The sequence below is a fragment of the Oryzias latipes genome, chromosome 9 (assembly GCF_053564925.1).
Source record: "Oryzias latipes strain Hd-rR chromosome 9, Olatipes_Hd-rR_3.1".
NCBI lineage: Eukaryota > Metazoa > Chordata > Actinopteri > Beloniformes > Adrianichthyidae > Oryzias > Oryzias latipes.
The window spans coordinates 3,260,758-3,288,380 of NC_136245.1; the positions used below are offsets into that span (position 1 = coordinate 3,260,758).

At 43.1% G+C, this 27,623-nt stretch overlaps 1 protein-coding gene and 1 long non-coding RNA gene across 3 annotated transcripts; one reads left to right on the forward strand and one right to left on the reverse strand.

Annotated features, from left to right (window-relative positions):
- Window positions 1-27,623, reverse strand: npr3 (natriuretic peptide receptor 3). Its single transcript, NM_001104713.1, is given in 8 exon segments — window positions 1-654; window positions 2,709-2,793; window positions 2,888-3,005; window positions 3,075-3,169; window positions 6,122-6,257; window positions 6,408-6,583; window positions 8,745-8,867; window positions 26,876-27,623. Coding segments are annotated over 8 exon segments (1,443 nt in total). The 5' UTR covers window positions 27,534-27,623; the 3' UTR covers window positions 1-602.
- On the forward strand, window positions 22,922-25,997 carry LOC110015667 (uncharacterized). Of its 2 annotated transcripts, XR_002290920.3 has the most exons (3): window positions 22,922-23,280; window positions 25,298-25,581; window positions 25,654-25,997. It is a non-coding gene; the product is annotated as an uncharacterized LOC110015667 (long non-coding RNA). The 2 variants fall into 2 exon arrangements; XR_013658050.1 differs by having other exon boundaries at window positions 25,298-25,997.

The window sequence follows — 27,623 nt, forward strand, 5'->3', positions numbered from 1 at the left end:
AGTCATTAACACCAGAGTTATTATTAAAAGTACACAAACATATGCTCCAATAAATACATTTTGTACATTTAGAATTGGATTTATTGCTTCTTCTGTCTCCTTTTTATTTCCCTTTTTTCCTGTCATTTATTGCTATCCATCCAATCCACTTCAGATGGGAGGGGGGGCAGTTTACTGGGTCAGCGAGGTGATACAGCTGGAACAAACACGTACAATCCTGCAGGAGAGTCCAGACAGCTCACAATGAGGCCTGAGGATGGATGGATCTCCGTCATCCTGATGGAGGCGTGGTCTTCTTGGCTGTCTTCTTCATCAGTCTCTCTGACTTTCAGTGTCTGTGCTGAGAGGCTGAAGTTGAAGCTCATGTTGGTTTGGAAACGTGGGTGGTTTCAGGAACTTCAGTTTAACCCAGAAAAGCAGGAAAGTGAAAACATCCCAGGCAAGTGAGACGTCAGATCGTTCATGTCCTTCACAGCCAGCCGTGCTGGAGCTCCAGACTCAGTGGGCCGACTGTACACGACAAAGACCCATGGGGCTGCTGCAGTCTTTGGTCGCAGCGAAACCTTACAGGCTGGAGTCTGTCACTGAGGCATCAAGAACGCTCAAGCTCTTTGCCAAGCGTGCGCCGCTAAATGATAGTCCTGCAGCTTTTTCCTGCAACAGAGAAGGGCATGTCAAATGTTTTTGTCTTTGCACACTCTGACACCATTCGCAGGCAGACGGAGGAGCAACAGCCTTGATTTTCCTTGTTTAATGAACCTGACTCAAGCTGGCTTCTCACTTTGTAACAGACAACGCTGGATTTCATAAACAGACAACGCGGGGTTTCACCTGACCACAATTTGGAGGTGAATTTCTAGTGATCTTTTGCCGCTCTGCAGAAATTATGTCCTAGAAAACAACCCAGGTTTTTTACCCCTTTAAAAATCAAACAAAAAAACAGCATAATCTCAGTTAAAAGACCACCGGGAAAGTTTTTACAGTAGAGCAAAAGAGGATCGGAAAGGGACAAACAATCGTATTCGTCATAACCTTTAAAAAAGGAAAGATTTGGTTTTAAATTTCAGGTATAAAACAAAAGGCAGTGGTTGTTAAATCTGTTGGCACATTGGATGTTGACAAAAGTTCCATGTTATATTTTTTTCACACATTTTCCCAGTTTCACAGAAATACAACCGTCTATCTTTGAAGTAATTCTGGGAAAACCTGTCCTAAGCTGGTTTAAGATGAGATAGGATAAGATATGCCTTTATTGTCCCTGTGATATTGAATGAAATTACATTCAATTTCAGTTAAATGAATTAATCTGACTGTTTCCAGTTAGTTTAAGTAAATGATGAGTCTTTCTCACACCAGAGTGGATTGTGCTGAACCACAGAACTCAAGGCTTAGTTCAATCATTTTAGTCCTTACGTTAGCATCCAATTAAACATGTTTTTATTGATTCCTTTTAATCCTTTAGTTATTCATTTTTTCCCTATGTATTTTTGCACACCTTGGAGGCGTGATTACGATAATGGACATTATCACTGCTTATGCCATGCTCACTTACAAAGGATATGAATATAAAATCCATTAATAGAACTTTAATCTTGCTCATTTTTAGTATTTAACTCACAAGAAGCAAACAATTTTTTAAGGCTCTGTGATGCGTTGTCATGGTAACAACTGCAGGACCTGCAGCTCGTTCTACTGCAGCTGTTGTATGTTGGGGTACTAGCCAGCGGCGGAAAGTGGTATAAGGGCCGTGTTCAGTCATGTAGACTATCATTTTAGAGGGAAAGTTTACCTCATGCTGCTTTTTTCTTATCCAAACGGTGAAGCAAAAAAATTTCCAAAGTAGTTTCCTACATCGCTTTGACTGAAGAAACATCCTCCATTAATTCTGGTAATTCAATAAGCAATAAGTGAAGCGAGACAGAAATAAAGACAGCAACTTGTTTAACCCTTGTGCTATCCTAGGCACGTTAACATTGGGAGTTGGGTCATCTAGACCCACTAGACAGTGCTCTGAAGCTTTTTTTCTTCAATGATTTGTGATCTTCACTGGTGTCCATGGATTACATGAAATCTTTCCACCTTTATCCACCTTTGTCATGGTAGGGAGAACACGTCAATGTAAGGGCGGGGGGGGGGGGGGTCATCTAAGATAGCACAAGGGTTAAAACGAAAGCCAACATTGCTGTTGATGGTAGAATTTGATTGACATCCCGGTAAGTCCGTCATAGAGACATTTGAAGGAGAGAGGGCGACCCGTCCAGGATGTCCCCCAGCTTTGCCAACGAGTGGCCAGGATTGGCTCCGGCAGCCCAGTGACCCCAAAAGGGACAAATCGGAGTTCCAAGATGAATGAATGAAGATCTTTTCCACTGTTTTGCTGCTACGATTAACTTTGGAACATCGTAGTTCCAGATGTGTTTTCGATGTTCCATTTACCAACTGCTGTTTTGGTCAGAGAAGTAACGTGGAACAGTCAGGCTATGTGACCGGAACTTCTCTCTAGGTGTCCATTATGAATGTTTAATGAACACCCCGCAGCCAATCAGAATTGAGAATTCACCCAGACAATGTTATGAAGAAATAATAAAATGACCTGATTGTACATTCAGGATGTTTCTGTCTAAATTACTTGCTTTACATATTTGGGACTGACTTGGCGGTTGTGTTTAGTTTGAACGATGGAACTGCTGGATTCATCATGATTTCACCTGAAAAAGTTGAAGGCAACGAGCATCCCCGCCCCCAGAACAGCACCAACTATGACTCCGGTCAAAGCCGACACTCCAAGTCCACCTGTGAGGGACAGAGGAACCAGGACAGCATGTGCTCTGTTATTTTTAGTCCAGGTTCCAGTCTCTGCTTTAATCTGACAGTTAGAACCATTTACATGACTTTTCCGGCGGCAGAGGGCTCGCTTCATGTCGTTCTTTCAGGGTGAAGTGCTCAGCTCTGAAGGACGGCAGCAGCTCCAGAGTTCTGTTCACGCCAAAGTAGTTGGCGACCACCTGAAAATCAGAGCAGCTCCTCAGCACATGTTTTGGTTAGGAAGGATGCTGACGCCAAAGCTGGTTTACCTCAAAGGTTCCTGTTTCCACGTCGGTCATGGCCATCACAGAGAAATCGCCGTTTCTGTCACCATTGGTGTCAATGGATATCTGACCCGCAATTCCTGCATCAAACACAACAGCTTCCTGCGTTATCGGTCACATGCTTTGTATGCTCTGCTGCAGCATTTTCAGCAGAACACATAGACATTTTTGTGTTGTGCATTGACTTTTTAAATATAAAAAAGTAGATCTGATAATGTAATGCAATGAAAATGGTGTTTTTGACATGTTTCCTGTCATTTTTCTGATGATGGAGGACAGAGAGACAGACAGACAGATAGACAGATAGACAGACAGACAGACGGACGGACGGACGGACGGACGGACGGACGGACGGACGGACGGACAGACAGACAGACAGACAGACAGACAGACAGATAGATAGATAGATAGATAGATAGATAGATAGATAGATAGATAGATAGATAGATAGATAGATAGATAGATAGATAGATAGATAGATAGATAGATAGATAGACATTGAGTTGTTACAGCAGCCAAACAGGAACTATGACAGTTACAGAAACAAATTGCAAGAGTAAGAATAAAAATAGCAGTAAAACTAGTAGGAAAGTACACGTCATAACTAAATAAGTAAATACAGCAGCAGTTTTAGCATTCCTATACCTTGTTATTGTACAGTCTAACTGCCTTTGGGACAAAGGACCTCCTGTAGCATTCCTTTTTCCGCTGAGGGTGCAGCAGTCTGCCTCACCGTCTCACACAGAGGGTTAGAGGGGTTGTTCCGGATGGCTGACAGCATGGTCAGCATCCTCCTCTCACCCTCAGAGTCCACTGAGTCCAGGGGACAGCCCAGGACAGAGCTAACCCTCTTGACCAGCTTGTCCAGTTTCTTCTTGTCCCTGTCTATTATCCCACCAGTCCAGCAGACCACTGCATAGAAAGTTGCTGATGCAACCACAGTTTTATAAAAGGTCCTGAGCAGTGACCTACACACACCAAAGGACCTGTGTCTCCTCAGGAGAGGGAGGCGCCTCTGACCCTTTTTGTGTAGGACCCTTGTGTTGACTGACTAGTCCAGTTTCTTATTCATGTGAACACCCATGCAGGTACCTGTACACATCCACCCTCTCAGTGTCCAGTCCCTGGACGACCACTGGTGGAGAATAAGAGGCCTTTTTTCGACAGTCCACCACCATCTCCTTAGTTTCGTTGGCATTGATAAATATACACAGAAAATTAACATCTAAACTGTGCTTTCAAGTATTTCTTTATTCAATTGTGATAAATCAGGAGTAAAGGGAACAAATGCAATTTTACAAAGGTTGTGGTTGTTATGGAAAAACTTCAGTCAGCGCGCCACAAGCTCCCTGCTCTGCACCTTTCTGATGCATCCACCTGCAGACAAACGGATCCATGAACGTCTTTGTTTTCCTATTCTGAGCTGGAATCTGGATCTAAACTGCACGACTGGATAGCTCCAAATTTGATCGCCATTTTTCTGCACTGCTAATGTTGGTTTGGGGTTGTGAGGGGTTGTAAGGTAGCAGGAACCAGTGTAAACAAAGGAATGACGGGAAATGAGTGCAGGCTTACCGCCAGCAAACAGTCCCGCCCACAGAGGTGATTTTATTATGAATTCTTGCAGAAACTATGATCTAGAAAACGACACAGGTATTTTGAGTTTGTCTGAAAACAGCATAACCATAGTTAAAAGACCACTGTCTACTTTGAAAATAGATCAAAAGATGATCAGAGCCAGACTTTACTAATTACTGAACTCCTCAGAGCTGTTTTGGAACATCACTTTATGACACTTCCTGTTTGCACTGAATGGCACTGGATGACTGTCATCACCTACATGTCAATGACAGCGTGAAATTTGACTGGACCAAAGCAAAGAAATTTAATTACAGTCAGAGGAAACATCAGTGGTTAAATATGAGCTTTGTAATGATTTTACAACTGTCATCAAAGCCATGAAAATTTGGGTTAAAGGGCCTATATCATGCAAAATCCTTTTTTAAGTGTATTAGTATGTTAGTTCCTTACAAAAAAACAACAAGTCCCATAGCGGCGTGTCACATTGTGACATCACCAAGTGAGAACCAGCCCCTTGTAGGAAGAGTCTGTGCTGCCAGCTCCGCCCCCAGGCTAACAGACACACCCACTTTCTCAGTGGAGCTAGCATTTTATTTTATATGAATGTGCACATCCATCTGTGCAAAAGTTCAGATGTTTGTTTTTGTGGGCGAAAAGCAGACAAGCTGCAGAGGTCGACTCTAGGTTGACGTCATAATATAGGCGGCACCCACACAAAGCAAAAGGCGGGGCCTCAGAGATGAAGTCGTCTTACTTCTGAGTAGGAATAAGAGCTGAGAAAGTCAGTAATATTTCATTAATTAAAAATCATTCTTCAGTGTGCCAGAGGTAATATCTTGTCATATACATGCATATCTGAAAGGCTTAGAAAAAAAAAGCATGATACAAGCGCTTTATAGTCAAAGAAGAGAGATGGAGACTCTTTCAGCTTGTGCCGATTGCTGGAATTAGTTGGTCAACCGTTCCTACACTATACAATGTCACTGTGGGGGGCAGATAATACCACAGGGGGAATAACTGAATGAGAAGCAGCTCACTGGCATTTTGTTGAAACTAGTGGACCGATGTCTGAGTGTGTGAACATTGGGGTGGGAAAAAGAAAACAGAAGAGTGCTCCCCCCCCAAAAATAAAGATAGCTTATTCACTCCACCCATGGAAGTTGATGTTTGTTTAGTGCCTTTAAGCTGAATGTGATCTGCTGACATCGTAACGCACTTTAAATAAGACAAGCAGCTCTTCACATCAAGGTTGATGAAATCAATGTAAAAGTTGTAAAGGACTTTGTAAAACTGTTTTCTTCCATCATTAGAAAAATGGCTCAAGAACAAGGTCAAAACACCAAAAACACTTGGAGTGGGTCAAATGTTTGTTGAGACACTTGTACCATGCCAACTGCTTAGCTCAGCGCATACCGGCTGCAAAGTTGGAGCCTGCTGGGTTCTGGTCTTACCTTCAATGGTTCTGTTCCACATGCGTGACGTCACCTCTGTCCCGTTCTTCTTGCTGTAGCCGTGTTTCATGGCCTCGTGTAAGGCAATGGCGTACAGCAGCATGGCATCGTGGAACCCCTCCACAAACATGTTGACCTGCAACAGACAGACTCGGCTGTCACCTTCTTCAAAGTTTTAGGTTAAAGAGTAACATGCATACAAACATCCAGTACATGGAACCATACTTCAAAAGTGATGGATGCATAAATAGATCTATAGATCTGTTATGTGGGCGGAGCTACGTACACTTCCACAGTCTTTGCAGTCGTAGATGCCCTCCTTCTCTGCAGAACTCTTCATCTCCAAGGAGAAGTTTTCAAACTCCGGTTTGACCGTCCTCAGCAGCGTGATGGTGTTCAGAGAAGCGTAGGCTTGCTTTGCCTCACTGTCATGCTCATCATCTCTTCTCCACGAACCATCGCCTGGAACCATGATTTTGCAACGAAAATGTGAGTCCATCCAAATTATTTTGATTCAATGTGTCAGAAATTCAAAGGTCCACATAGAGGAAGAGTACAAAGCTTAAAGTTTACAATACGTTTTTGTTTATTAGTTCTCAGTGGATGTGAGTTCTAGGTTTTCTGTCAGTCATTTTCAGACCATCGATATTTTTGCTCTCGTCACCCAGTAGGGATGCAGAATCAATGAATGAGTTCTGACAGCTCCTAATGACCAAAGCCTGAAAGAGCCGAGAGACAGCCAGCTGTCTGACGGAAGAACCCCAGCATCAGCACCAGAAGCAGACGTCCTGTCCTTCCAGGTAAACAACAGCTATCTGGAACCTCCAGCTTCCTCTTGTTCTTTTGCAACTGTTAACTCCGCATGTCCGCCACAGTTGAAGTGTCAAAGTGGTGTAAATGTCAGGACTCTTGCTTCAGGCTTTGGCTTTCACAGCTCTATTCCGCTATAGTAAAGAACTGAAAGGGACACCGCTCATACATCACAACCAAAACTGAGTCTGCGATTAGTCAAAGCTTGACCTGGTTTGACTTTCAAGGTGCGTTCAGTGTCTGCTTATTTTGTATGTAGAGCCCGAAAACAGTCTTAGAAGGGTTAGGGTGAATGCAAGAGTTTTGAATGAAGAAGCCTTAAACGCGCATCTACGCATGTTTACATAGACTTTTCCTTCAGTGTGGCTGGAAATGGGGATGGAAACACTTTAAAGGGACTATGGAATCTGTTCGTGACCCATCCTGAAGAAAGAACGTCATGTAAAGCCCCAAACTTTAGACAGAGCTGAACCATAAATTCCCAGGATAAGATGCTGAAGTCAGCTGTGTAAAGGTTCTATGCATGGTCCAGCTGGAACAGAACAAGAACCGTTGTACTGCTGGCGATGCAAACACTTCTAAACTAACACGCAGAGTCTTCTGCCTCCAAACGTAACTCTGCTAAACAAAGTCAAATATAGAAGAAAAAGTGTTGTTACCCCCCAGTTAAAGAAAAATCCAGAAAGATCAGAGGGCTTACAACTAAAAGTCAATCTGCAGATGAGCTCTTGGATGTGGCTTGAAGAAGAGGATGTGCTCCATAATTTCAAAATCCTGTCTGAGGAGCAGGTCTCTCCACAAAATAATGACACAAAATACAAAAAATAGAAACAACAGGGAATGGCAAAGTGTCCTGAAATACTCTGTCTGTCTGAAAACCGTCTGTGGAGGAAACACGTCGTCCGGAAAAGACGAGCTTCAAATGTCAGGCAGAGGATGAAGATTGTTCTTAAGGACTGAGCATTCATACCTGCTGACGTCTGCAGAAGCCTCCCTACACCTACAGAAACTACTGCAGTAATACACATTACGTCGTGTCACACAGTCACTATGTACACTTGACACTTTTTCTATGTATGACATTTTGGTCTTTCGTGGTCCATGCATGACAGACGTAATTCATAAGTGTTTCTTGCGTTCGTCATTTGTCGTCGAGGGTTTCGTTGGATTGGGTCTGTTGTTGGATTGGGTTTTGTGCTGTTCAAAAATTTTAATTGGTTCAGGATTATGTAGTTTATGCGTATTTTACGTAGTTTATACACAAATATTATGTAAACCTTACGCAACTGTGCGTAATTTTTGCAAGATAAAAATTGTTGGTTTTCCATGACCATTCCACGTATTTCTAACAGACTTTTAACACATGAACCAGCAATCTTGTATGTCACCAAATGAATGCACACATTTTGGGTCAGATTTAGGTTTCACAGTGATTCACATGTTCTTTACGCTGTATATTCTTAATTCTTCTATGGTTTTGGTTCATTCATGATACACCTGTGAAAATTCACGTGAAAAGCACAAATTTTCTCTCCTTTACCTCGTATATTCACATACAACCAATTTACACATACAACCAATTTTCATTCGACACAGTGACTGTGTGACACGGTCTTCTCAAAGGTTTTCCAACATAAACACAAGCTAAGGGTTACGGTATTTTGGTCTGGATAGTTCACTTTTTAAAATAATTTTGTTGAACATTTCAAAAACGTCTGATTGTCAGTAAACTTTCATTCATCATCATTTTTCATCAACAGAAAGAAAACCAAATCCTTTTGTTCTTGTCCGTACATTTCTGGAGAATACTTACCATAACTGGAAGCGTTGAAAAGTTCAATGCTAAAAAAGATCTTCCTGCCCCTGGTCAGCTGGTGTCTGTGTGCGGCCAGCATGATGCCTCGGATTCGCTCTGCTCCCATGCACATGATCACCACTGCGGAGGAGAGCATCAGTCATCAGCTGGAGGCCACACTCGCAGACACGTGAGCAAACAACGCCGAAACACTCACAGCCGAGACTACAGGAAAACACAACCGGAGATTTCAAGGGTTACGTTGCACCTCACAAGAAACATAGCTGTTCAAGAAAAAATAAAAAACAAATGTTGGAAAGGAGATTTAAAGCACAGCTGAAACGGCTACGAATGTCAAGAGGAAACCTTTAGAACACTGAGGTGGAAGAACCGTGCATGTTCTTGTATTCTTGTATGTGAGGCATTTTGAGGGTTAGGGTTAGGTTTGACTTAAACTGCCTAAAACTGATCAACATCGACTGAATTCCACCAAAATCAAACGTTCAGCTTTACCGTCAACATCAGCACTTTGTTCTGGATAGATTTAGTCTCCAGAATTCCTCTTTGTCTCCGCAAGCCCATTAGGGCAAAGTGCATTTGCAGCCCTGACCCTCTCCGTGTTTGAAAATTGGGATGGATGGATGGATGGATGGATGAATGGATGCATGGATGGATGGATGGATGGATGGATGCATGGATGGATGGATGGATGCATGGATGGATGGATGGATGGATGGATAGGATTCAGGACTGAGATGACATTAGGAGGTTAGCTGTCCTTCATGGAGGGGTTTGGTCTCACAGTGATTTAAAAACCTGCAGAAACTTCTTGTTGAATCAGTTATCGAGCAACTTTAAATCGAACAAACAAAACAAAACGAGAAAAGTTTGAAAGTTCTTGACTTTGAACAAAGGTGTTTTCTAGTTCCTGTAATAAGTTCAGCCTCGGCTGGCCTCTTGTTTCATTTGGCTATTCTGACCTCGAGTCACGCAGTGATGGGGAAGCAATCGACACAAAAAACTATCTATCTTTATAGTGTGTTCCAAAATTTCTAATCATTTCTTTATTCTAATCATGGTGTATCAGGAACAGACGAACAGAAGCGTTTTGTTAAGTAGGAGCTACAATCGGCAGACCACAAGCTCCCCGCTCCGCTCCATTCTCATGCACCCACCTGCAGACCCATAGATCCATGAACATCTTTGTTTTCCTCGTCTGACCTGTAATCTGGGTCCAAACTGTACGGCTGATAGCTTCAATAATTTTGTTGCACCGGTGATGTTAGCTTGGGATTGTGAGGAGTTGTAGGCTAAACAGAGAGCTGTCAGCTACGGGTGACAATAAAGAGGGGCGGGGTTGCTCTGCACCAACAGTCCCACTCTTAACTCAGAAGTGATTTTCTGATAAACTCCCGCTGCTCTGCAGAAACTATGTCCAAGAAAACGACTCTGAATTTTTGATTTTGTCTAAAATCGGCATAGTCGCAATTAAAAGAAAACTGGGAACGCTTTGACAATACATCAAAAGATGATCGAAGTGGGGTTTTAAAGACAGCCAGAAGTCCAAGAGTTTGAGGGTAAAACTGTCCTAATGGAGGAAAATGTCTCATTTGGGATTTCTATGGTGTCCATCGTACTCAGAGCGTGTGACAAATGCAGAATCTCTGGGAGATTGAAAGGTCCTCATGAAAAGCAGGACCCGCGTCACACCAAACGAGGAAGAATGAACCAGACTTTCATTGTTTCTGGGTTTCAGTTTCCGGTCCCTGTCGCTCTTACCGACTCTGGCTTTGCAGATTCTCTCCCCATCCTTTTCCACAATCCCATAATCGCATGCAAGACAAAACAAAATCCAGACTGACATGGACAAACACAAATGATTTTTGCTTCAATTCAATTCAGTTTTGTTTATATAGCCCAATATTATAACAATAGTCGTCTCAGTGGGCTTCATACAGGTAATTGTATGATAAACATGAATCATAAAGAACATAAAGTCATAGAATTCAATAGATTTTGGCTAAACTAAACTAAACAGACTAATCTAAACTGTGCATTCCTGTCTTTAGACCCTCCTTCTTGTTAAGGGAAAACTCTTAAAAAAAAACCATAATAAACCTCAGGGGTGTCCACATGAAGGAGGGATCCTCCCCAAGGATGGACAGGCGATGTACCAGAACTCATAGAGAGTAATTCGCTTATCTAACGCTACAACTGCATGTTTGAATAGTCCAGCAGATGGGCTTCATCCAGATGGAGTGGGGGGACGGCTGGGGGCGCGAGACGAGCCTGAGGTAAGGATCCACAACCTGTTTGGTTTGTTGTAGCTCTTGACTTAAGGGAACTGGTGAATTAGTGCCTCCTAAACTGAACTAAGTCATATTGGAGGAACTCGGTAGGAATTTCAACACACTTGCAATAAAAAAATTGCCAGCACTGGGCTGTTTGTTGGATCTCAGTTGTGTTTTGTCATCCTCTGTTCTCAGGTTTTGAGTTTTTCCTCCTGTAACAACCTCATTTATTTACTAAGTATCCACAGCTGTCTTCATTAAAGTCAATCCTCAGCAGTATATTTAACGTTGGAATTCCCTCACTACTTAGTGCACTATATAGGGCGTTCGCCATCTTTTTGGGGTGTCTGAATCCACAATTCCAAAATCCAGAACCCTGAAAATTTCCAATAACTTTCTGCCAAAAAAACAAGTATGCATCAAGGATCACTAGATTGCCAAATATAGACCACAATGCACTTGGTCTGAACAATTTTCATGTGAAAAAAACGTGTGTACATTTATTTTTATGAATCATTGAAGTTTTCCTCATCAGACCACAGAAGTTCATATTTTTAGGTTTTTACTCTAAACGGGTGACGTCATATTTAGTGTTTATCCCTTGTGCTATCCTAAAGGCACTTTAACATTGGGAGTTGGGTCATCTAGACCCACTAGACAGTGCTCTGAACCTTTTTTCTTCAATGATTTGTGATCTTCACTGGTGTCCATGGATTACATGAAATCTTTCCACCTTTATCCACCTTTGTCATGGCAGGGAGAACACGTCAATGGAAGGGGGGGGGGGGTCATCTAAGATAGCACAAGGGATAAAAATAAACTAAAAGTGGTGAAATGCATTTAAATCCAGGGCTCTGGACAGTCTTTCACAGGAATTCTTACAACGCTTTCGTGTCAGATGTTCACTTCAGTCTGATCAGGTCATCTGCTGCTTTGTTTCTCGGTTGTTTCCACTTGAGTGACTTTATTTAAATTTCCCGTCCCGAGCCTGATCTCCTGCATTTTTGGCCCTGACTCTTGGTAAAACCCACCAACCACACATCAGGGCAGATGTTCTTAAGGATTGGGGCAGCGTGTGATGGAGGTGATACATGGAATCACCTCAAGCGGTAAGGTTTTAGAAGACCGACCTCCAGAGGGAGGTTCGATTCCTGCTCCACCTGGCTATCTGGACTTCTCACCGAACCTGATGTTGGGCCTTGGTGGTTTTGTGAGCACGCTGTACACATTTTTGGGAGGGTGGGAGAAGGTTTTGTGAAGGCAGGAAAATAGGATTTACCATTCCTGTAGACACACAAACACATCTTTGCACAGAAAAGAAAAAGACAGGATTGTGGTCTATGGACAGATGCTGGGCTTTAAGCTGTCAAATATCTCCCTGAATTATATATTTCTTGAACAGAAGCCGCAGTGAGACACTCAGCATTCCTGAGAGAAAGCTGAGGTGAGAACTGTCATTGCAGCACACAACGTTCTTCAGTCAAAGCCACACACATGCATACTGGACCGATGCTCTCTGGGCTCACTCTCAAGAAGTGAGGCCAGAGATCACCCACAGTGAAAATGAAATCTAGAGCGGAACCTTTCAGCCCACCTCAACATTGTCCCAAAAAAGGGCGATTGGGCGTGAACATCTCTTTTTTGGCTGACCTACCGCCCACTCATTGGTCCAGCTGCCTGTCAATTAAAATGATGCATCTACAAATTTTCACTCTAAGTTAAAAAACAACCAATCAGCTGCTTTCATCCCCCTCCCACACACACATACACATTGCCATAGATGTTATTTTTGACAGTAGGCTGTAAATGAGCTTTTTTTACGTTAGATAACAGTTCAACATGGGAGTCTGTGTGAAACTGAATCCTTTTTGAAACCTGCCTCTTCACGTCTTTTGCACTTTAAACTTTAAAATCAGGGGATCGGAAGAGCCCGAAGAGCTCTGGCATCTTTGAAATGTGGCATTTCCAGAAAACCACAGAATATACATGCACCTCTACGGGGGTTGACCTGTACGGATCCTGCAGATTTTTGGGTTGTCCAGGCCCATGGAGGGTTGTAGAGAGGTGTGTCTTGCTTGAGGCTTGAGCGGCTATATGTCACAAGAACAGGTTCCAATGGCAGCAGGTTTATTAACCCAGCTAAAAGTCCACAAGGCTAAATCAGGGTCAGGCAGGCAGGGGTCAATAGCGAACAAGAGAACATTAGAGGGGAAACAGGGTAGTCAGGATCCAGGCCAGATTCAGGGCAAGCGGCAGGCAAACGGAGTCAGAGACAAAACGGGGTCAGGAAACACCAGATCAGGTCCTAAATTAACGCTCGGTAATAGAATGGCAAAAACAATCCTTAACTATGAGTGAGGCTCAGTGCAGTGCTTAAGTGTACATTGAGTGAATGCACATAAGAGTACGGCATCCAGGAACTGTGCGCCGGGGTTGCTGGAAGATGTAGTGTGTTTATCCCTTGTGCTATCTTAGTTGACCCCCCCCCCCCCCCTTCCATTGACGTGTTCTCCCTACCATGACAAAGGTGGATAAAGGTGGAAAGATTTCATGTAATCCATGGACACCAGTGAAGATCACAAATCATTGAAGAAAAAAGGTTCAGAGCACTGTCTAGTGGGTCTAGATGACCCAACTCCCAACGTTAACGTGCCTAGGATAGAACAAGGGTTAAAACTCTGGAGATGGCTCCCGTCGATGACCAGAGGCCGAAGACAGAGCTCTGACTTCTGACACTATCTGTGTGCCCCCGTATAGGTTTGCCCATTTTTCCTCCTGTATCCACCCGTGACCAGGGTAGTTGAGACGCACCCCCCCCCCCACACACACACACACTGCCACAGAAAGTACTCATTCTGTTCTAATGCAGGAGATAAGGACACTTCATGCAGGGTTCTGTTCACAAATCAAACATCTGACTTTCATTCGCTGTCTGTAGTCTGACTCTTAGCAGCATCCAGACCGAAGAGCGCCTCCGGCGGAGACTGGTTTGAGTCTAATCTTTAGAGACACGCGTTTGTTCAGGGACTGGAAAACATCCCAAAAGGAGCGGAATGGAAACGCCAGGAGAATTCTGACAAATGAACATCTGAGATCACAGGACAGAAGGATCTTCCAGCTTCATGCTGTCAGCCTGGAGGAACACTCCTCTCACTGGTTCTGCTTGGGACTGGGGTCGCTATAGCTGCTTCAAACATGCTCCGAAGGCAGGAGAGCAGGGAAGTTCAGAACCATTTTGGACCTGCAGTTCCATGAGCTGATGAGGAGGCCTGAGGCTTCTGAGAACTGCTGCTCCTTAAACACGTGTCTTAGATCCCGCTGGGCCTCACGGTTTCTCCTCTTTGGTGTCTTTTGGTTTCAGCTTCCTCCACAGCCGCAAGCATGTCTGATGTGATGACTCATCACAGGTGTACTGCTGAGTCAGCACAGAAATCATTTCTAAATACCAAAATCCTGAATGACAAAGACATCAAAGATGAAACTAATGAAAGTATACATTTTTTTAAATGCTGATTTTCTTTCATTTTACCTCACAAGGGAAGAAGAAATGACAACCTGTGCTTAAGCGGTGACTGCAATCCTTTCTAGAACTACTACTAAAAATAATGAATTATAATATATTATAATTCATTGATACTATAGTATCAATGAATTATAATATATTATAATTCATTGATACTATAGTATCAATAATAATGAGGAAGCAGAGGTCGGGAATGTTGGCTGCAGCGTTTGCCCGGCATCCCTGTGATGTAACAAAACCAAACAAGGCAGCATTTAAAGTGGGGGCTTCTGTTTGCAGGTCTCCCTGGAACATTCCTCACAGCTCTGTCACCTCTACGCCCCCCAGAGAACTCCCCCGGGTCAGAGGGACAAACTTGGGCTCAGTCCTGCAGCACTGTAGCCGCCTTTAATTGCAGCGATCTGCACACACTGCTGGCTGTGTGCTGGGGGAGCCGCTCGGCGGGGCAGAACTCGCAGCCAGTGGCTTTCAGAAAGTCTGGGTTTTCCTTTCTGCTGCTGGTGGTGGTGGTGGTGGTGGTGGTGGTGGTGGTGGGGGGGGGGGTCCAAAGTAATGGGGGGAGGCACCCTTGGTGACCAGTTCAGAGTGGGAGCTGCTGCAAACGGGTTCACGGACTGACCAAGAGAATTAACTCTGCAGACTTTCACCAAAACTTTGAAATAAGTCCCTGCTGAGTCTCCTGCTGTGAGGGAGGGGGGCTCTGCTTCAGGATCGGCTCGCTGAAGCCTCCTGCTCCTTCCTTCCGTGGTTTGTGTTTTTGTTCTGCATGTGCTCCCGTGCAAACACTGAAACCTTCTCCCACGTTTGTTTGCATGTTTAGCTCCTGGACTGATCCGCTTCTTATTAGGGCAAATTTTAACGTCTGTTCTATTGTTAGTGTTGTCTCAAAAAAAAGGATAAAAAACGGTCTGATTGTAGTAGAGGTTGAAGGAAAACACAGCGTTGCTTTGATATAGATGAACAAGAGAATAAAATTCTCTAAAGTTTCTATTATTTTAAAGACTTAACTATAGCTTCATCTGTTTTCAAAGTGTTCCCAGTTGTCTTTTATTCATAATTTTACTGTTTCTAGCCAAAATCAAAAAAACTTTTTGTAGGACATAGTCTCTACTATATAGTCTCGCTATGAAGCATGTTTTTGGACAGTGGGAGGAAGCCCCAGAGAAAACCCACAAATGCACGGGGAGAACATGCAAACCCCACACAGAAAGGCCCCCCATTGATGTTCTGTTTCAGGTCCCCAAGCTGGGACTTGAACCGGGGGGCCTTCTTGCTGTGAGGCAACCAATGCACCACCGTGCAGCCCGCGCAACAATTTAAATAAAGAAATATTCAGAAGTGCAGTTTGAAGCGTAATTTTTATGTGTGTCCTCTATCATTAGACAAATGTCACTAGAACATAGTAAAAGACACCAAAACACAATTTTTCTTTTGACTTTAAAAGGCCAGTATTTAACCCTGAACTGAAAGAATAATCTCCTTTGCAGTCAGAGTTTTGTAAAGTGAATCTGTGTACATCTGCAGCTTAGATGAGCTGACACACAGACAACCCCGTAAAGGAACTAACAAATACTTCTGTCACATAGCGGACCCTTTCAAAGAAGGATAATATTGGGAAAATATCACAGTTTTGAGTGAAGATCCAGTTTTGGGCGTCTATCTTTCTGCTTACTCATGAACAGTCATCTTCCTTAAAACCAAACTTCCAAACATCCTCTTGACTCTGAAGCACGTTGGTGGCAGCATCATACTGTGGGGGAGATTTGATGTCATGGTGGGCGGGTCTCACAGACTCACACCTCCAGGTTAGCAGAAAGTCCAGAGAAGGAGGGGTAGTCTTCATCGGACACTGCAGCAGCCCCATATGAGCGTAGCGTGCCTCGTGCTGGAGTTTGATCTCCGTCTCTGAGTGATTGACAGCTGTGATGAACGCAGAAAGCATTGCTCCTGAACTTCAGAGGCTGCTGTGCATCAAATTAGGTTTGCAGAGCGGCTGCTCTGCCACTAAATGCTGCTGTTTTGTATTATGGTGTTTATTCAACAGGCCTTTCATGTGTAACACGATTATACCTGCAGAGCCTCGGGCGTGTGTTGGGTCAGAGCGTCCTCGGCGGTGCCTGCTGTTGGCTGTGAGCGTGCTCAGTGGAGCCCATGTGTGTCCATCTCCATCCTTGGAGAGCTTCTCAAATTGACATGGAGGCCCTGAGAACAGCTCGCATGCCTCGACGCCCCTCAACCTGACACCTTCTGCATTCCTCCTCTTGGCCGGAGGATCCTCTCATGCGTGCTAACATCCATTTCCAAATCCAGCACCACATTCTTTTCCACTGGTAACATCTTTCTTTTGTCTTTTCCTCTGCGTGCTGGAACACTTTCTTCTGTCTTCAGGATGTTGATGGCATCCACATTTGTTTTGGGGTTACCTCATCTTGGTCTGCTTTCAGACTCCTTCTAGGTGTTTTTGTGGCCACTTTGACTCTTCTGTTCTGTGTTCCAGTTTTTGGTTGTTCCTTTTAAAAAAAATAAAAATTAAGAAAAGGTCTGATGAGGGGCTAAATTTCTTATTCAAGGTGGCAAAATTCACACTCAAACTATTCCACTGGTATAGTGGTGCCCAGGTCAAGCTCTGGGCGGCCGTGGTGCAGCGGTAGGGCGGTCGACCCATGATCATAATATTGCAGGTTCGATTCCCGCCTTGCATGCCCATGTGTCAAAGTGCCCTTGGGCAAGACACTGAACCCCACCTTGCCTCTGGTGGGGGGTTGGCACCAGTGTTCGGCAGCAGAGCCGCCACCAGTGTGTGAATGGGACTGTGACTATAAAGCGCTTTGGGCCTCCATAAGAAGGTAAAAAGGGCTATATAAGTATACGCCATTTACCATTTAGATCCTGTGAGTCTAAACCTGGGGATCCTCTAAAGCACATGTGTCAAACTTAAGGCCCGGGGGCCAAATGTGGCCCGCGAGAACATAAAGGTTTTTAATTTCTAAAAATTAAAAATTGGTGTGTATTTATTTATATATAGGGGAAATCAAACTTGAAATATCCGATTGGGCAACTATACATTAGGACTTAAACACTGTCCATATAACCTAACCTGACAGAATAGAATTTTAAAGGATTTATGCTAGAGTAAACAAATGTTTTCCATGCAACTGTCACTTCAAAAAAGTTATAATAAATAAATAACGAGTTATGAAACATTAAGAAGTAGTTGCATTTATTTTTCATTAAATTTAGTTACATGTATAAGTTATATCTAGCCCTTTGAGGACAGACACTATGCTGATGTGGCCCTCGGTGAAAATGAGTTTGACACCCCTGATCTAAAGCAAAGAAAACATCAAACACAGAGAGCAGATCAACAGTCAATCACACTACTCTAATGACTTGTGGGGATTAAGTATTCAAGACTGACAACAAAAACACATTGTTTGTTTTGTAATGCTTAGATATCCCTTGTGCTATCCTATGGGGTCAATATGACCACTGACATGTTCTCCCTACCATGACAAAGGTGGATAAAGGTGGAAAGATTTCATTTAATCCACGGACACCAGTGAAGATCACAAATCATTGAAGAAAAAAGGTTCAGAGCACTGTCTAGTGGGTCTAGATGACCCCACTCCCAATGTTAAAGTGCCTAGTACAAGGGTTAAGGTGGCCTTACGAGCCTTGAGGGAACTGCAAGACACACCTTTAAGATGCAGTCTCTCCCCTCTACGGCCCTCCACAGACCCAAGCAACCCAAAAACCCATGGCACCTGAATGAGTCAAACCCCACTCAGGTGCCTGTGACCGAGGCTTTCATTTACCTCCTTAGGTTAATCCTTTCCAGGGCCAATTCGTTGGTCTTTACCTGCCCGTTAAAATTCACTACATGTTATATCAATTATGTTTCTGTCTTCTACCATCTGTTCACATCACTGATCCGGTTTCTGTCCCAGAACACATTCCAAGGGAAGTCCGAGCACCGGAAAAGTATTCATCTCAAGCTCTGAGTGTTCTGACATGCTTTTATGTGTATCTCTGTAAGACCTAAACTATTTAGAATTAATGTTTGGATTATCTTTTTAAACCGTTGGTCACCACTGAACTATGGGGTGGATATGAGCTGTCTGCGGGCGGAAAATGGGTAAATCTGTGCGGGGCAGGAACTTTTAAGATCTTAAACAACCCAGTGACTCCTAAAGATGGAAATGTTCATTTTCAACAGTTTTTTTCTTCTGTTGGTTCTCTTCACGGTCATTCTGCGGGTGACAGGTTGTAGTTAAATCTGCTCACTGAGCACGGGTCTCGTTAGTGCTGTTCAAGTGACAGGTGTGACATGCCTGACTGTTAGAAAAGCAGATATTAGACATAGTGTAGTTTCTGTGGGCATCCTATTGGCACTTTCATCTTGTGAAAAGCACTTGTGGAGTAAGGAGCCAGTATTTGCACCTAACTAATGACTAAAGGGTAGGATATGGGAACCATATGACAGCATCACCCATCCGTCATAAGTGCGTTTTCATTGTCCTTACAAATACTGATCCCCTTACCACACATGACAATGGTTCCAATTTTCTCAACGTCCCTTAAGGTGGCCGCGCCACCCAAAGGGGACCTACACCTGCATTCTCTCCTCGGACAACCTCAAAACTCACAGCAGCCACACGGGCGACTGTGACTAAGGCTTAGCATTGCCTCCCTGCATGGTTGAAGACCAGCTTCTGTCTAATTTTTTTTTTACACTTCTTGCAGGTTCTTTTAGTTAAGTCCTTAAAGTCTTAGAATTTTTCTCATGGATTGCATCTTTTGGTTATGTTTTGCAGACACAGTAAGTTGTTTGTCTTATAAAATATTCAAAATGAGTTTGAACACTTGAACACAAATGAGTAGAGATACAACATATAGTTCAGTTCAGGCTGAAGTTTCAAACATCACTGTCAGACAGATCCATGCCTGCAACAGTTCTATAAAGAGTCTCCAAACAGCTTCAAAGTAGTTCTTTTTTTCTTTTTACCAAAAATGTTCTACGTTCCATCGGTAGTACAGTTAACATTTTTTGATTTGATTTGAAATGGTTTATTTCAAGCAATCAAATAGGAGTAATACACACAAAAGCAATATAATCATCAGTTATACATTCATACAGTAACTAATCAAACTTAGGATAATTAGACATAATTAATAAAAATTGCTTGAAAGGGAGTGGAAAGAAGCGAACTTATATAATCCCACCCCGTTATACTATAACCATTTTATTACATGATTTATCAATATCCGGTTCCTAGGTTTTATCAGACAGAATTAATAATCATAAGGTATCAATAAAGCAGATGCCAAAGATGAAATTACTTAAGTACTACGTCAAAAATAACTTTAGAAATCAACATGGCAAATGCAGCATCTGAAATATATGCAAATTATGTTACTTTTAAAAGTCATTCATATGCTTTAAAACATAATACTATATCAGTAAAATAGACACAACACTGTTTCAGGAATTTTCATAGCAAAATTTCATCAAGTATCAAAAGTTAAAAACATGTGCAAAATTATGCTACATTAGGAAAGATTTTTGAATCAATTTATCAATTTTAGGAGCTAGTGAAGTACTATCATCAAAAGTCAATCAATTTAACAATTTTCAATAAGTGATTAATCATTTGTTTTACTTTTTTAATTTTTTTTTTCTTTTTTTTTTTATAATAAGGTAATGCTTTAAGGAAAAAAATTTAAAAGGGTCCACAATCTGTCGATTGTCCAAGGTTGGTATTTCTTCTTTTACTGATAACAGCTGATCTTCTGGGTTCAAAACAGTTAATAGTTCTCTTCGATATTATGTCTGCAGACATTAGATTCAGGTCCATATCCTTCTTCAGCTGATATCAGCTGCGGTGAAAGTTGAGGTCAAATTGTCTGCAGGTCAGAACTCTCTGCTGTTATTCAGGTGACGTCAGACTTATGGAGAAAGTGAAGATTCCAGGTGTCATATTTCTTGAAATTATTTGGCTCTTTGATTTATTACTCCACGTTGATTCAGACGACCGTGATCAAACACTTCTCAAAGTCCTTCATGGTGTTCACAACCATAACCTTGGCTCGGTCCTCTGGACCGAGCGGTTTGACATAAATCCTGCAGCCTTTAACCCAAGTGTTCTCAATCTGCTTACGCTTCCTGAGAAGCCGTGCATGTTTTGAGATTTCAGCATTCCTTCTTGTCAGATGGTCGTTCAGATAAGCAGCCGAACCTTTCAGGTTTTTGCGTTGATTCATCAGAGCTAGCTTGTGTTTGTGATTCACAAACCTGATGAGGATCGCTGGTTTATCCGTCTCCTTTCTCCTGGGGAGCAGGTGGCAGGTCTCGATGGTATTGAGATCCAGGGAAATCCCTTTAGATGTGAGAAATGAATGTATTTGCTGCTCCAGCGACGCGTCGATCTCCGTATTAGCACTGCTAGCTACGCTAGCGCTAGCATTAGCAGTGCTAGCTCCTGCTGAATTCAGCTTCGCTCGAGGCTTGATTGGTACTCCAGTGAGAATGACATTATTCATCCTTACTTGCTGTTCCACATCGTCCAGTCTTTTCTCCAGAATCTCGACCCGGTTTTCTCCCTGCTCGTTTTGAGCCCGAAATCTTCGGAACTCTTCCATCATCTCCCAGAGTGGCGTTAGTTTAGCCGACACTTGATCCATAAAACTTTTCAGCGTTTCTTGAATAATGTCAAGAGATTTTTTGAGCTCTTCATATTCCTGGGGTTTCTTCGGGGGCATGGTCAGCTCTCTTTTTGGAGAAAATCAACTTCTTAAGTAATTTGAAGATAGTATCCGCAGAGAGCCGCGACCACGCGTCCTGCCTTAACCCCGGAACCGGAAGTTAACATCAGTTAAGTCCATTGTTTTAGTGTTGGTCCTGTGCAGTTTTTCCAGGTAATTGCTATTGACCTTTTAGCCTGCAATAAACACATGTCTATAAGTGATTTTTCTGTTCTAGTATATCTATTATTTTTGGCATAGATTGCCAAAATAAAAAAGACTGGTTCCAGTGTTATTTCTGTTGAGATAATTTGTTTGATAGTTTCTCTGATTACAGACCAGAACTGTCTTATTATTCTACAGTCCCATATAAAGTGAAAAAGTGTTCCCTTTTCCTCATTGCATTTTGAGCAAGTATCTGGAATGTTGACATTGAATTTATTTAATTTAATAGGCGTAATGTAAACTCACATCAACCACTTAGACTGTAAAAGCCTCAATCTTGAGTTAATTGTTTGTTTTTGTGCCTTTGTGCAGGCTACTCGCCATTCTTCTACTGATATGTCTGTTCCTAGGTCTTTTCTCCATGCATCAAGTTTTATATTTGCATTTTCTTTTGAGTTTGTAAGTAACAAATTATAGAATTCGGAAATAGCTCCTCTCCTACTGTCTTTGGTAACCAGTTCTTCAAGACTTTTGTGGTTTTAAAAGAGATTTTTTGTTGTGTTTTTAATAAAGTTTCTTAATTGTAGGTATTTGTAAAATTGTTTTCTGTTAATGTATTATCTTGATTGTAGCATTTAGAAAGACATCATGTCTGAGGCTCTTACTGGATACAGATCTTGAATTTTTTCCAAACCATTCATTGCCCATTGTTTGAACACTGCACCAAACGGCATTATGGAAATGCGTTAGCTGGAGCGGGTGCTGGTGTGTAGCACAGAAGAGAACCTACAAAAAATTAAAGAGACTTAAGAAAATAGAAAGTCAGTTCTAGTCAGCTTTAACTACCATGACAGGCTCCATATCCCTCCCAAGGGTACGCCAGTCTGGATAAGGGTCTAAATAATCTCTGGTGATCCAATCACATCTACAGGAGCAGAAAGGGCGCACTCTCTCTATTGTAACGTTTCCTCGTGAACACAAAGCCTCTAGTCCTTTGTGTGTTTGTTAACCCCTTTAACAGTTCCCTACCTCATGTGTGATAATTAACACTGAGTGAGTTATGTTGTTTAACTTGCTTGCACTCATCCTGATTTAATTGCATTTTGCATTGAAGACAAACTGAATGGAATGAGCGTAACGTTCTGTTAGTTTAGCAACAAAGTCCTTGATCATCGTGGTTTTATCAAGTGGATCAGGTTTTTGTGGATGGGAAGGTTGGACTTTCTACTCAAGCTGTTCCTAAAACTACTTCAGATTTTATTCAAATTATATTGGATCGTTTTCTTAAACAATCAAGGAGACATTATTTGTGTTATCCCTTGTCCAGTATGTTCTTATATCACTGAAACAGGTTTAAAACACCATGTTCTAAAGATTACACCCAGAGGAACCTCACATGAAAACAGACGTGGTTAACAGTAGCAGATGCCTGCTCTTATTGTGTGGTTTCTGGTGCAGAATCTAAGGTTTGATTCTCCCTTTGCCCGAGTTTCAAAGTGTCCTTTGGCAGGACCCTGATCCCTTCATTACATTCATGTACAGCCATTGCTGTAAAGGGTTTCAAGCTTGAAGGAGGTGGAAATGGGCTTTTAAAGTAGATGTCTTCTATTGCAGAAGCATCTCAATCGAACTCTTTCAACCTGCATTAAGCCAGGGAACGGCAGCACCAAGCTGAGAGGAAACGAAGGGAGGAGACTGCTCTTCCTCAGGAAACAGCTTTCCTTCAGAGCGGGAGACTCCTGCAGGATGTCTTATCTGCACCGAGGCGCTGATGCAGCCTGGGCACCGGTGAGGAGTGAAGCCTGACAGCCTGAAAGCTCTGGACGGGGCTGAGGTGTGTGGTTATTGTTTCTGCTTTCATGATGATGATATGAATCTCCCACTTTGGACAGGGGGGGAGCAGAAAGCAGCAGATGGACCGACACAGGTGGAAACACTGAAAAACTAGAGATTTGTTTTCCAACAGCAGAATTTCTGTGAATTGAAAAAGCAGCATCAGTGACGTGAGAAACAAGATGGAAAGTTCCAAAACTCTCCTCTAGAACTGAGATTTCTCAGAGGTTTTCCCTCAGCCAGAGGAGCAGCAGCCTGACGCTCAGACTGCAAACCGTCCCTTCTGCGGGTGTCAACTGAGAATAAAACTGACGTTTCATGCTTCGGTCTTGAGATAGAAGCTCCAGAGCAGCTTTGATGAATTATTAGGACTTTCAGCTTCACTGAGATGCTGGTTCTTCTGATTTTGGCTTCTGACTAGAAAATTCCACATTTATCAGAGGTCTCAAACAGAGGCTGGTGTGCGTACATGTTTGTGTGTGAGTCTGTGTGTCTGTGTTTGCATGTATGCGTGTGTGCTTGTGTGTGTCTATATGTGTACTGGTGTTCTTCAGCTGTAAGAACATCATTTTGTATAGACGGTCACAGCACAGGGACCTCAAACAATACAGGGACAAAACAATCGCGTTTGCATGTGGGTGTGCATTGGGGTGTGCGCCTATGTGTGTGTGGGTGTGTGTGTGTTTGTGTGTGTGTGAACTGGTGTCTGACAGCTGTGAGAACATAGTTTTGTATACACAGTCACAGCACGGGGACCTCAAACAGTACGGGGACAAAAAATGTGTGTTTGAACACATTTGTACGTGGGTGTGCATTGGTGTGTGTCTATGCATGTGTGCAGTAAGTTGGCGCTTCATTAGTACTCAAACTGAATCTGAAAGGTTCAGGTTTGAAACGTTCTGAGGAGGAAGAGGAAGAGGAGGAGGAGGAGGAGGAGGAGGAGGAGGAGGAGGTCTACAAAAAAGGAGAGTTTGATGCAAAACATGAAAAAGATCAGAAAGGCAGAACGACTGAAACACACTTGCAGCTCCATCAAGAACAGATCAGCTGATGGTTGGCTGAGTGAAATTGAAAAATCTTTCTGGAAACAGCGGAAAATTCTCATCAAAAGAACAAAACAAGAAACAGATTTCTTAGAAAGAGATATTTGAAGGCTGGCTGATCCACTTTAGTGAGGATGGAGGGGGAGGTGAGGTGGGAGGGTAAAATAATGATTAAAGCACGTGAAGAGCAAAGATCAACAATTCAAAATAAAACAGAATAAAAGAATAAAGAAAAACCAAACAACTTAGATCAAGAAAACAGAAAAATAAGTAAAAGAGGTGAAAAATAAACAAATAGAACAAACAACAGAAAAGACAAAATATTTGAAAAACCAAGAATGAAAAAAAGCAAAAGAAATAAAGTGAAGAAATAATAAAAAATAAATTTGTATACTAAAAGAATACATAAGAACAAACGAGAGGTTAATTTTTTCTAATTATTTCAAAGAAATCGAATATAAATTGGATAAAGAGATTAAAAAGAATGACGCAGAAAACAAAAATTCAACATGAAAACTAAGAAATAAAAACGTATTAGAATAATTGAAAATATATGTGATACTAAAAATACGATGAAAAAAATAAAAAGGTGTAAAAGTAGTACATTAATAATGTACAAAAGACCCCCAGAAAAATAATAAATAAAGTAAATAAAGTATTAAGAAAAGAACAAGGAAAGAGAAAAATATGAAAAGAAACTCCGTCTTCAGTCGGACACCATCTAACATTTTCATCGGTGCGTTTGGAGGCTGCAGAGTCTGGTTTCCACACATTAACCAGATCTGACTGATATCTGTGTCTTGTGAGGGGACTCTGGATGGACTAATCTGGTCTGTTTGAGCCGACAAGACTAGAAACAGTCCGGGGGGGGGGGGGGGGGGGGGGTGTTCAGGACTGCATCAAATAATGTCTGATTGGACCTAAATGCGCCTTCAGTCCTAAAAGACACCTAAAAGACAGATCCTCTCATTCCAGCTGCTGCGTTCAGTCACCTGGACTGCACCTGTCCGACAGGTGAGGGGGGCCGACACAGCAGAGGACAAAGGAAGCGACAGTAGCTGGAAACAAAGACAACATGTGACCACGTCCTCTTCTGGGAGACCTCCAAATCAAGATCCCAGGCTCGGGGAGTCAGGGAAGGACAGACTTTGAAAGGATCGAGGATCTGAGGTTGATGCTGAAGCTAAGCTCCTGATGGGAATGGAGATACTTCTAGAGCTCTTCCTCTGACCACTTCACACTCCTGTTTTCCTCCTTTGGTCAGTGCTGAATGTGCAGATCAGAGTGTTCTTCGTCGTTTTGAAGTCCTCACTGACTGATTTCTATCTCAGGACAGACATGAGGCCCCCCAAGCTCCCTGAGTGTTTCTGGTGTGAGAGCAGAAGCTGAAGCTGCTGCAAACACGCGTGTCGGCGGGCTCTCGCAAGGTAAATGTTAGAGTCACCTGAGGAGACTCGTTCCCCACGAGTCCATCCTCTGTTGCCCTCCATCAGCTCAGATGGACCTGTACTTCAAAGCTCAAAAACATCAGAACCATAACATTAATTCAGCCTACTTTGTGATGACAGCAGCCGCTAATCACTGACCCACAGCGCCCACTGCAGGCCAGATGGAGTAAAGACATCTCTATTTGCATGTAATGCTCATTCTGATCATTAAAATGTGACTCCAATCATCCTGACTTCTTTGTTTCTTTGCTCTTCATCTTTTCCTCTTATATACCCCCCTCCATCTAGATCTTTATGAACTGCCCCTTCTCAGTGATTTGGATTTTTTAATTCATTTATAAATTTAATTTATTTATAAATTTAATGTATAAATTTACTTATAATTTACTTACTATTATCCCAATACATCCTATTGTTTATTGCCCTTTTGGGTTTAATTTTTATTTGTATAACTACAGCAATATTTGTTTCTAACTTGCGATGTGATGATTAAAAGGGATTGATGGTTTAGGAGAGATATTTTGGGGATTCACTGTTAAAGCTTAAATGTCAGTTTGTTTTGTTTGTATAGGAACTGGAGTGGGCAGGATCACACAGTGTATTGTTTTCTGTTTGTTTTATTACCAGAATAAAGGGAGGCTTCTCTCCAAGAGGTAACACTGTCATACCATATATTAACCAGCACAACCGGTTACACTCAGATCAGCGAGGAGGCTGAAAAGAATCTGCTTCATGCAGAGGACTGATGAAAGTCCTTCAGAGAGTTTGGAGAAGTGGAGGTGTGGAGCTCTGCCGAGGAAGATAGGAGTCTGGAGGAGAGAAGAAAACTGAGACCACCGAGAACAGAAATGTCTCATCTGTGGATTCTGGTTGGATTCCAGCTCAGGTTCCTGTCTGACTGACAGACTGAGCATGAAATGATGGAGTGTGTGTGTGTGTGTGTGGTCCCTCCACAGGACACGGTTTCTCCCTCAGCATCTGATGGTGAACTTTGTAAAAACCTTTCTTTTTTAAACACCAACACCTGTGCCACTGAAGCTGCTCAAATGGGTGGAGGTGGGACGCGTCAGGGAGTGAGGATGGGGGTGAGTAGGGGGCACGGTACCTTCAGAGTCGTTCATGCTGTGGATGATCTCGTCCACGTGAAGGGGATCCCCCTCCAGGACGGGGTACTGACTGACGGGGTAGTCGGACATCAGGTGGTAGACCCCCTCCAGAGTGAAGTAGCAGTTCCGCTCCTGCTTGTCCTCCTCGTACAGCAGCAGCGCGCTCCTCCAGCCGAAGCGCTCGAACAGCGCGCTGAAGGTCTCTGCCATCTTCACGTAGTGCGGGGCGATGCGGGTCAGCTGCGAGAACTCGGAGTTCTTGTTCCCGAAGCCGGCCGCCAGCGCACCTGCCGAAATCATCGGGATGTCCCAGTGGGACGCCAGCCGCGCCACCCCCGCCGCCTCGTACTCGCGCACGGGACCGAGAATCAAGTCCGGCTTCCGCGCGCAGGACCGGTCCACCAGCGCGAACAGGGCTTCGTTCGGAGAGTCGGAGCTCTGGAAGTGAAGGTTGAAGTGAAAGCCCGAGAAGTTGCCCTCCCCCGCCTGCAGCCTCCGCTGCGCGTAACGGAGGGCTGGAGCCACTCTGGCGGAGGAGAAGAGAAAGGAGTTGTTCTGTGGCAGGAACACCAGAACATCGATGTCCTCCGTTCTGCCGGACAGAACCGGGTCCAAGAGTGTCAGCAGGAGCGCGCACAGCCGCGTGCAGATCGGCATGGTGTCGGGGGAGTCTCTTCTCCTCAAGTTGGAGCGCAGCTCTGGAAGTGGAAAAAGGCTCCGCGAGTTTGATTCTGCGCACAGACCTGC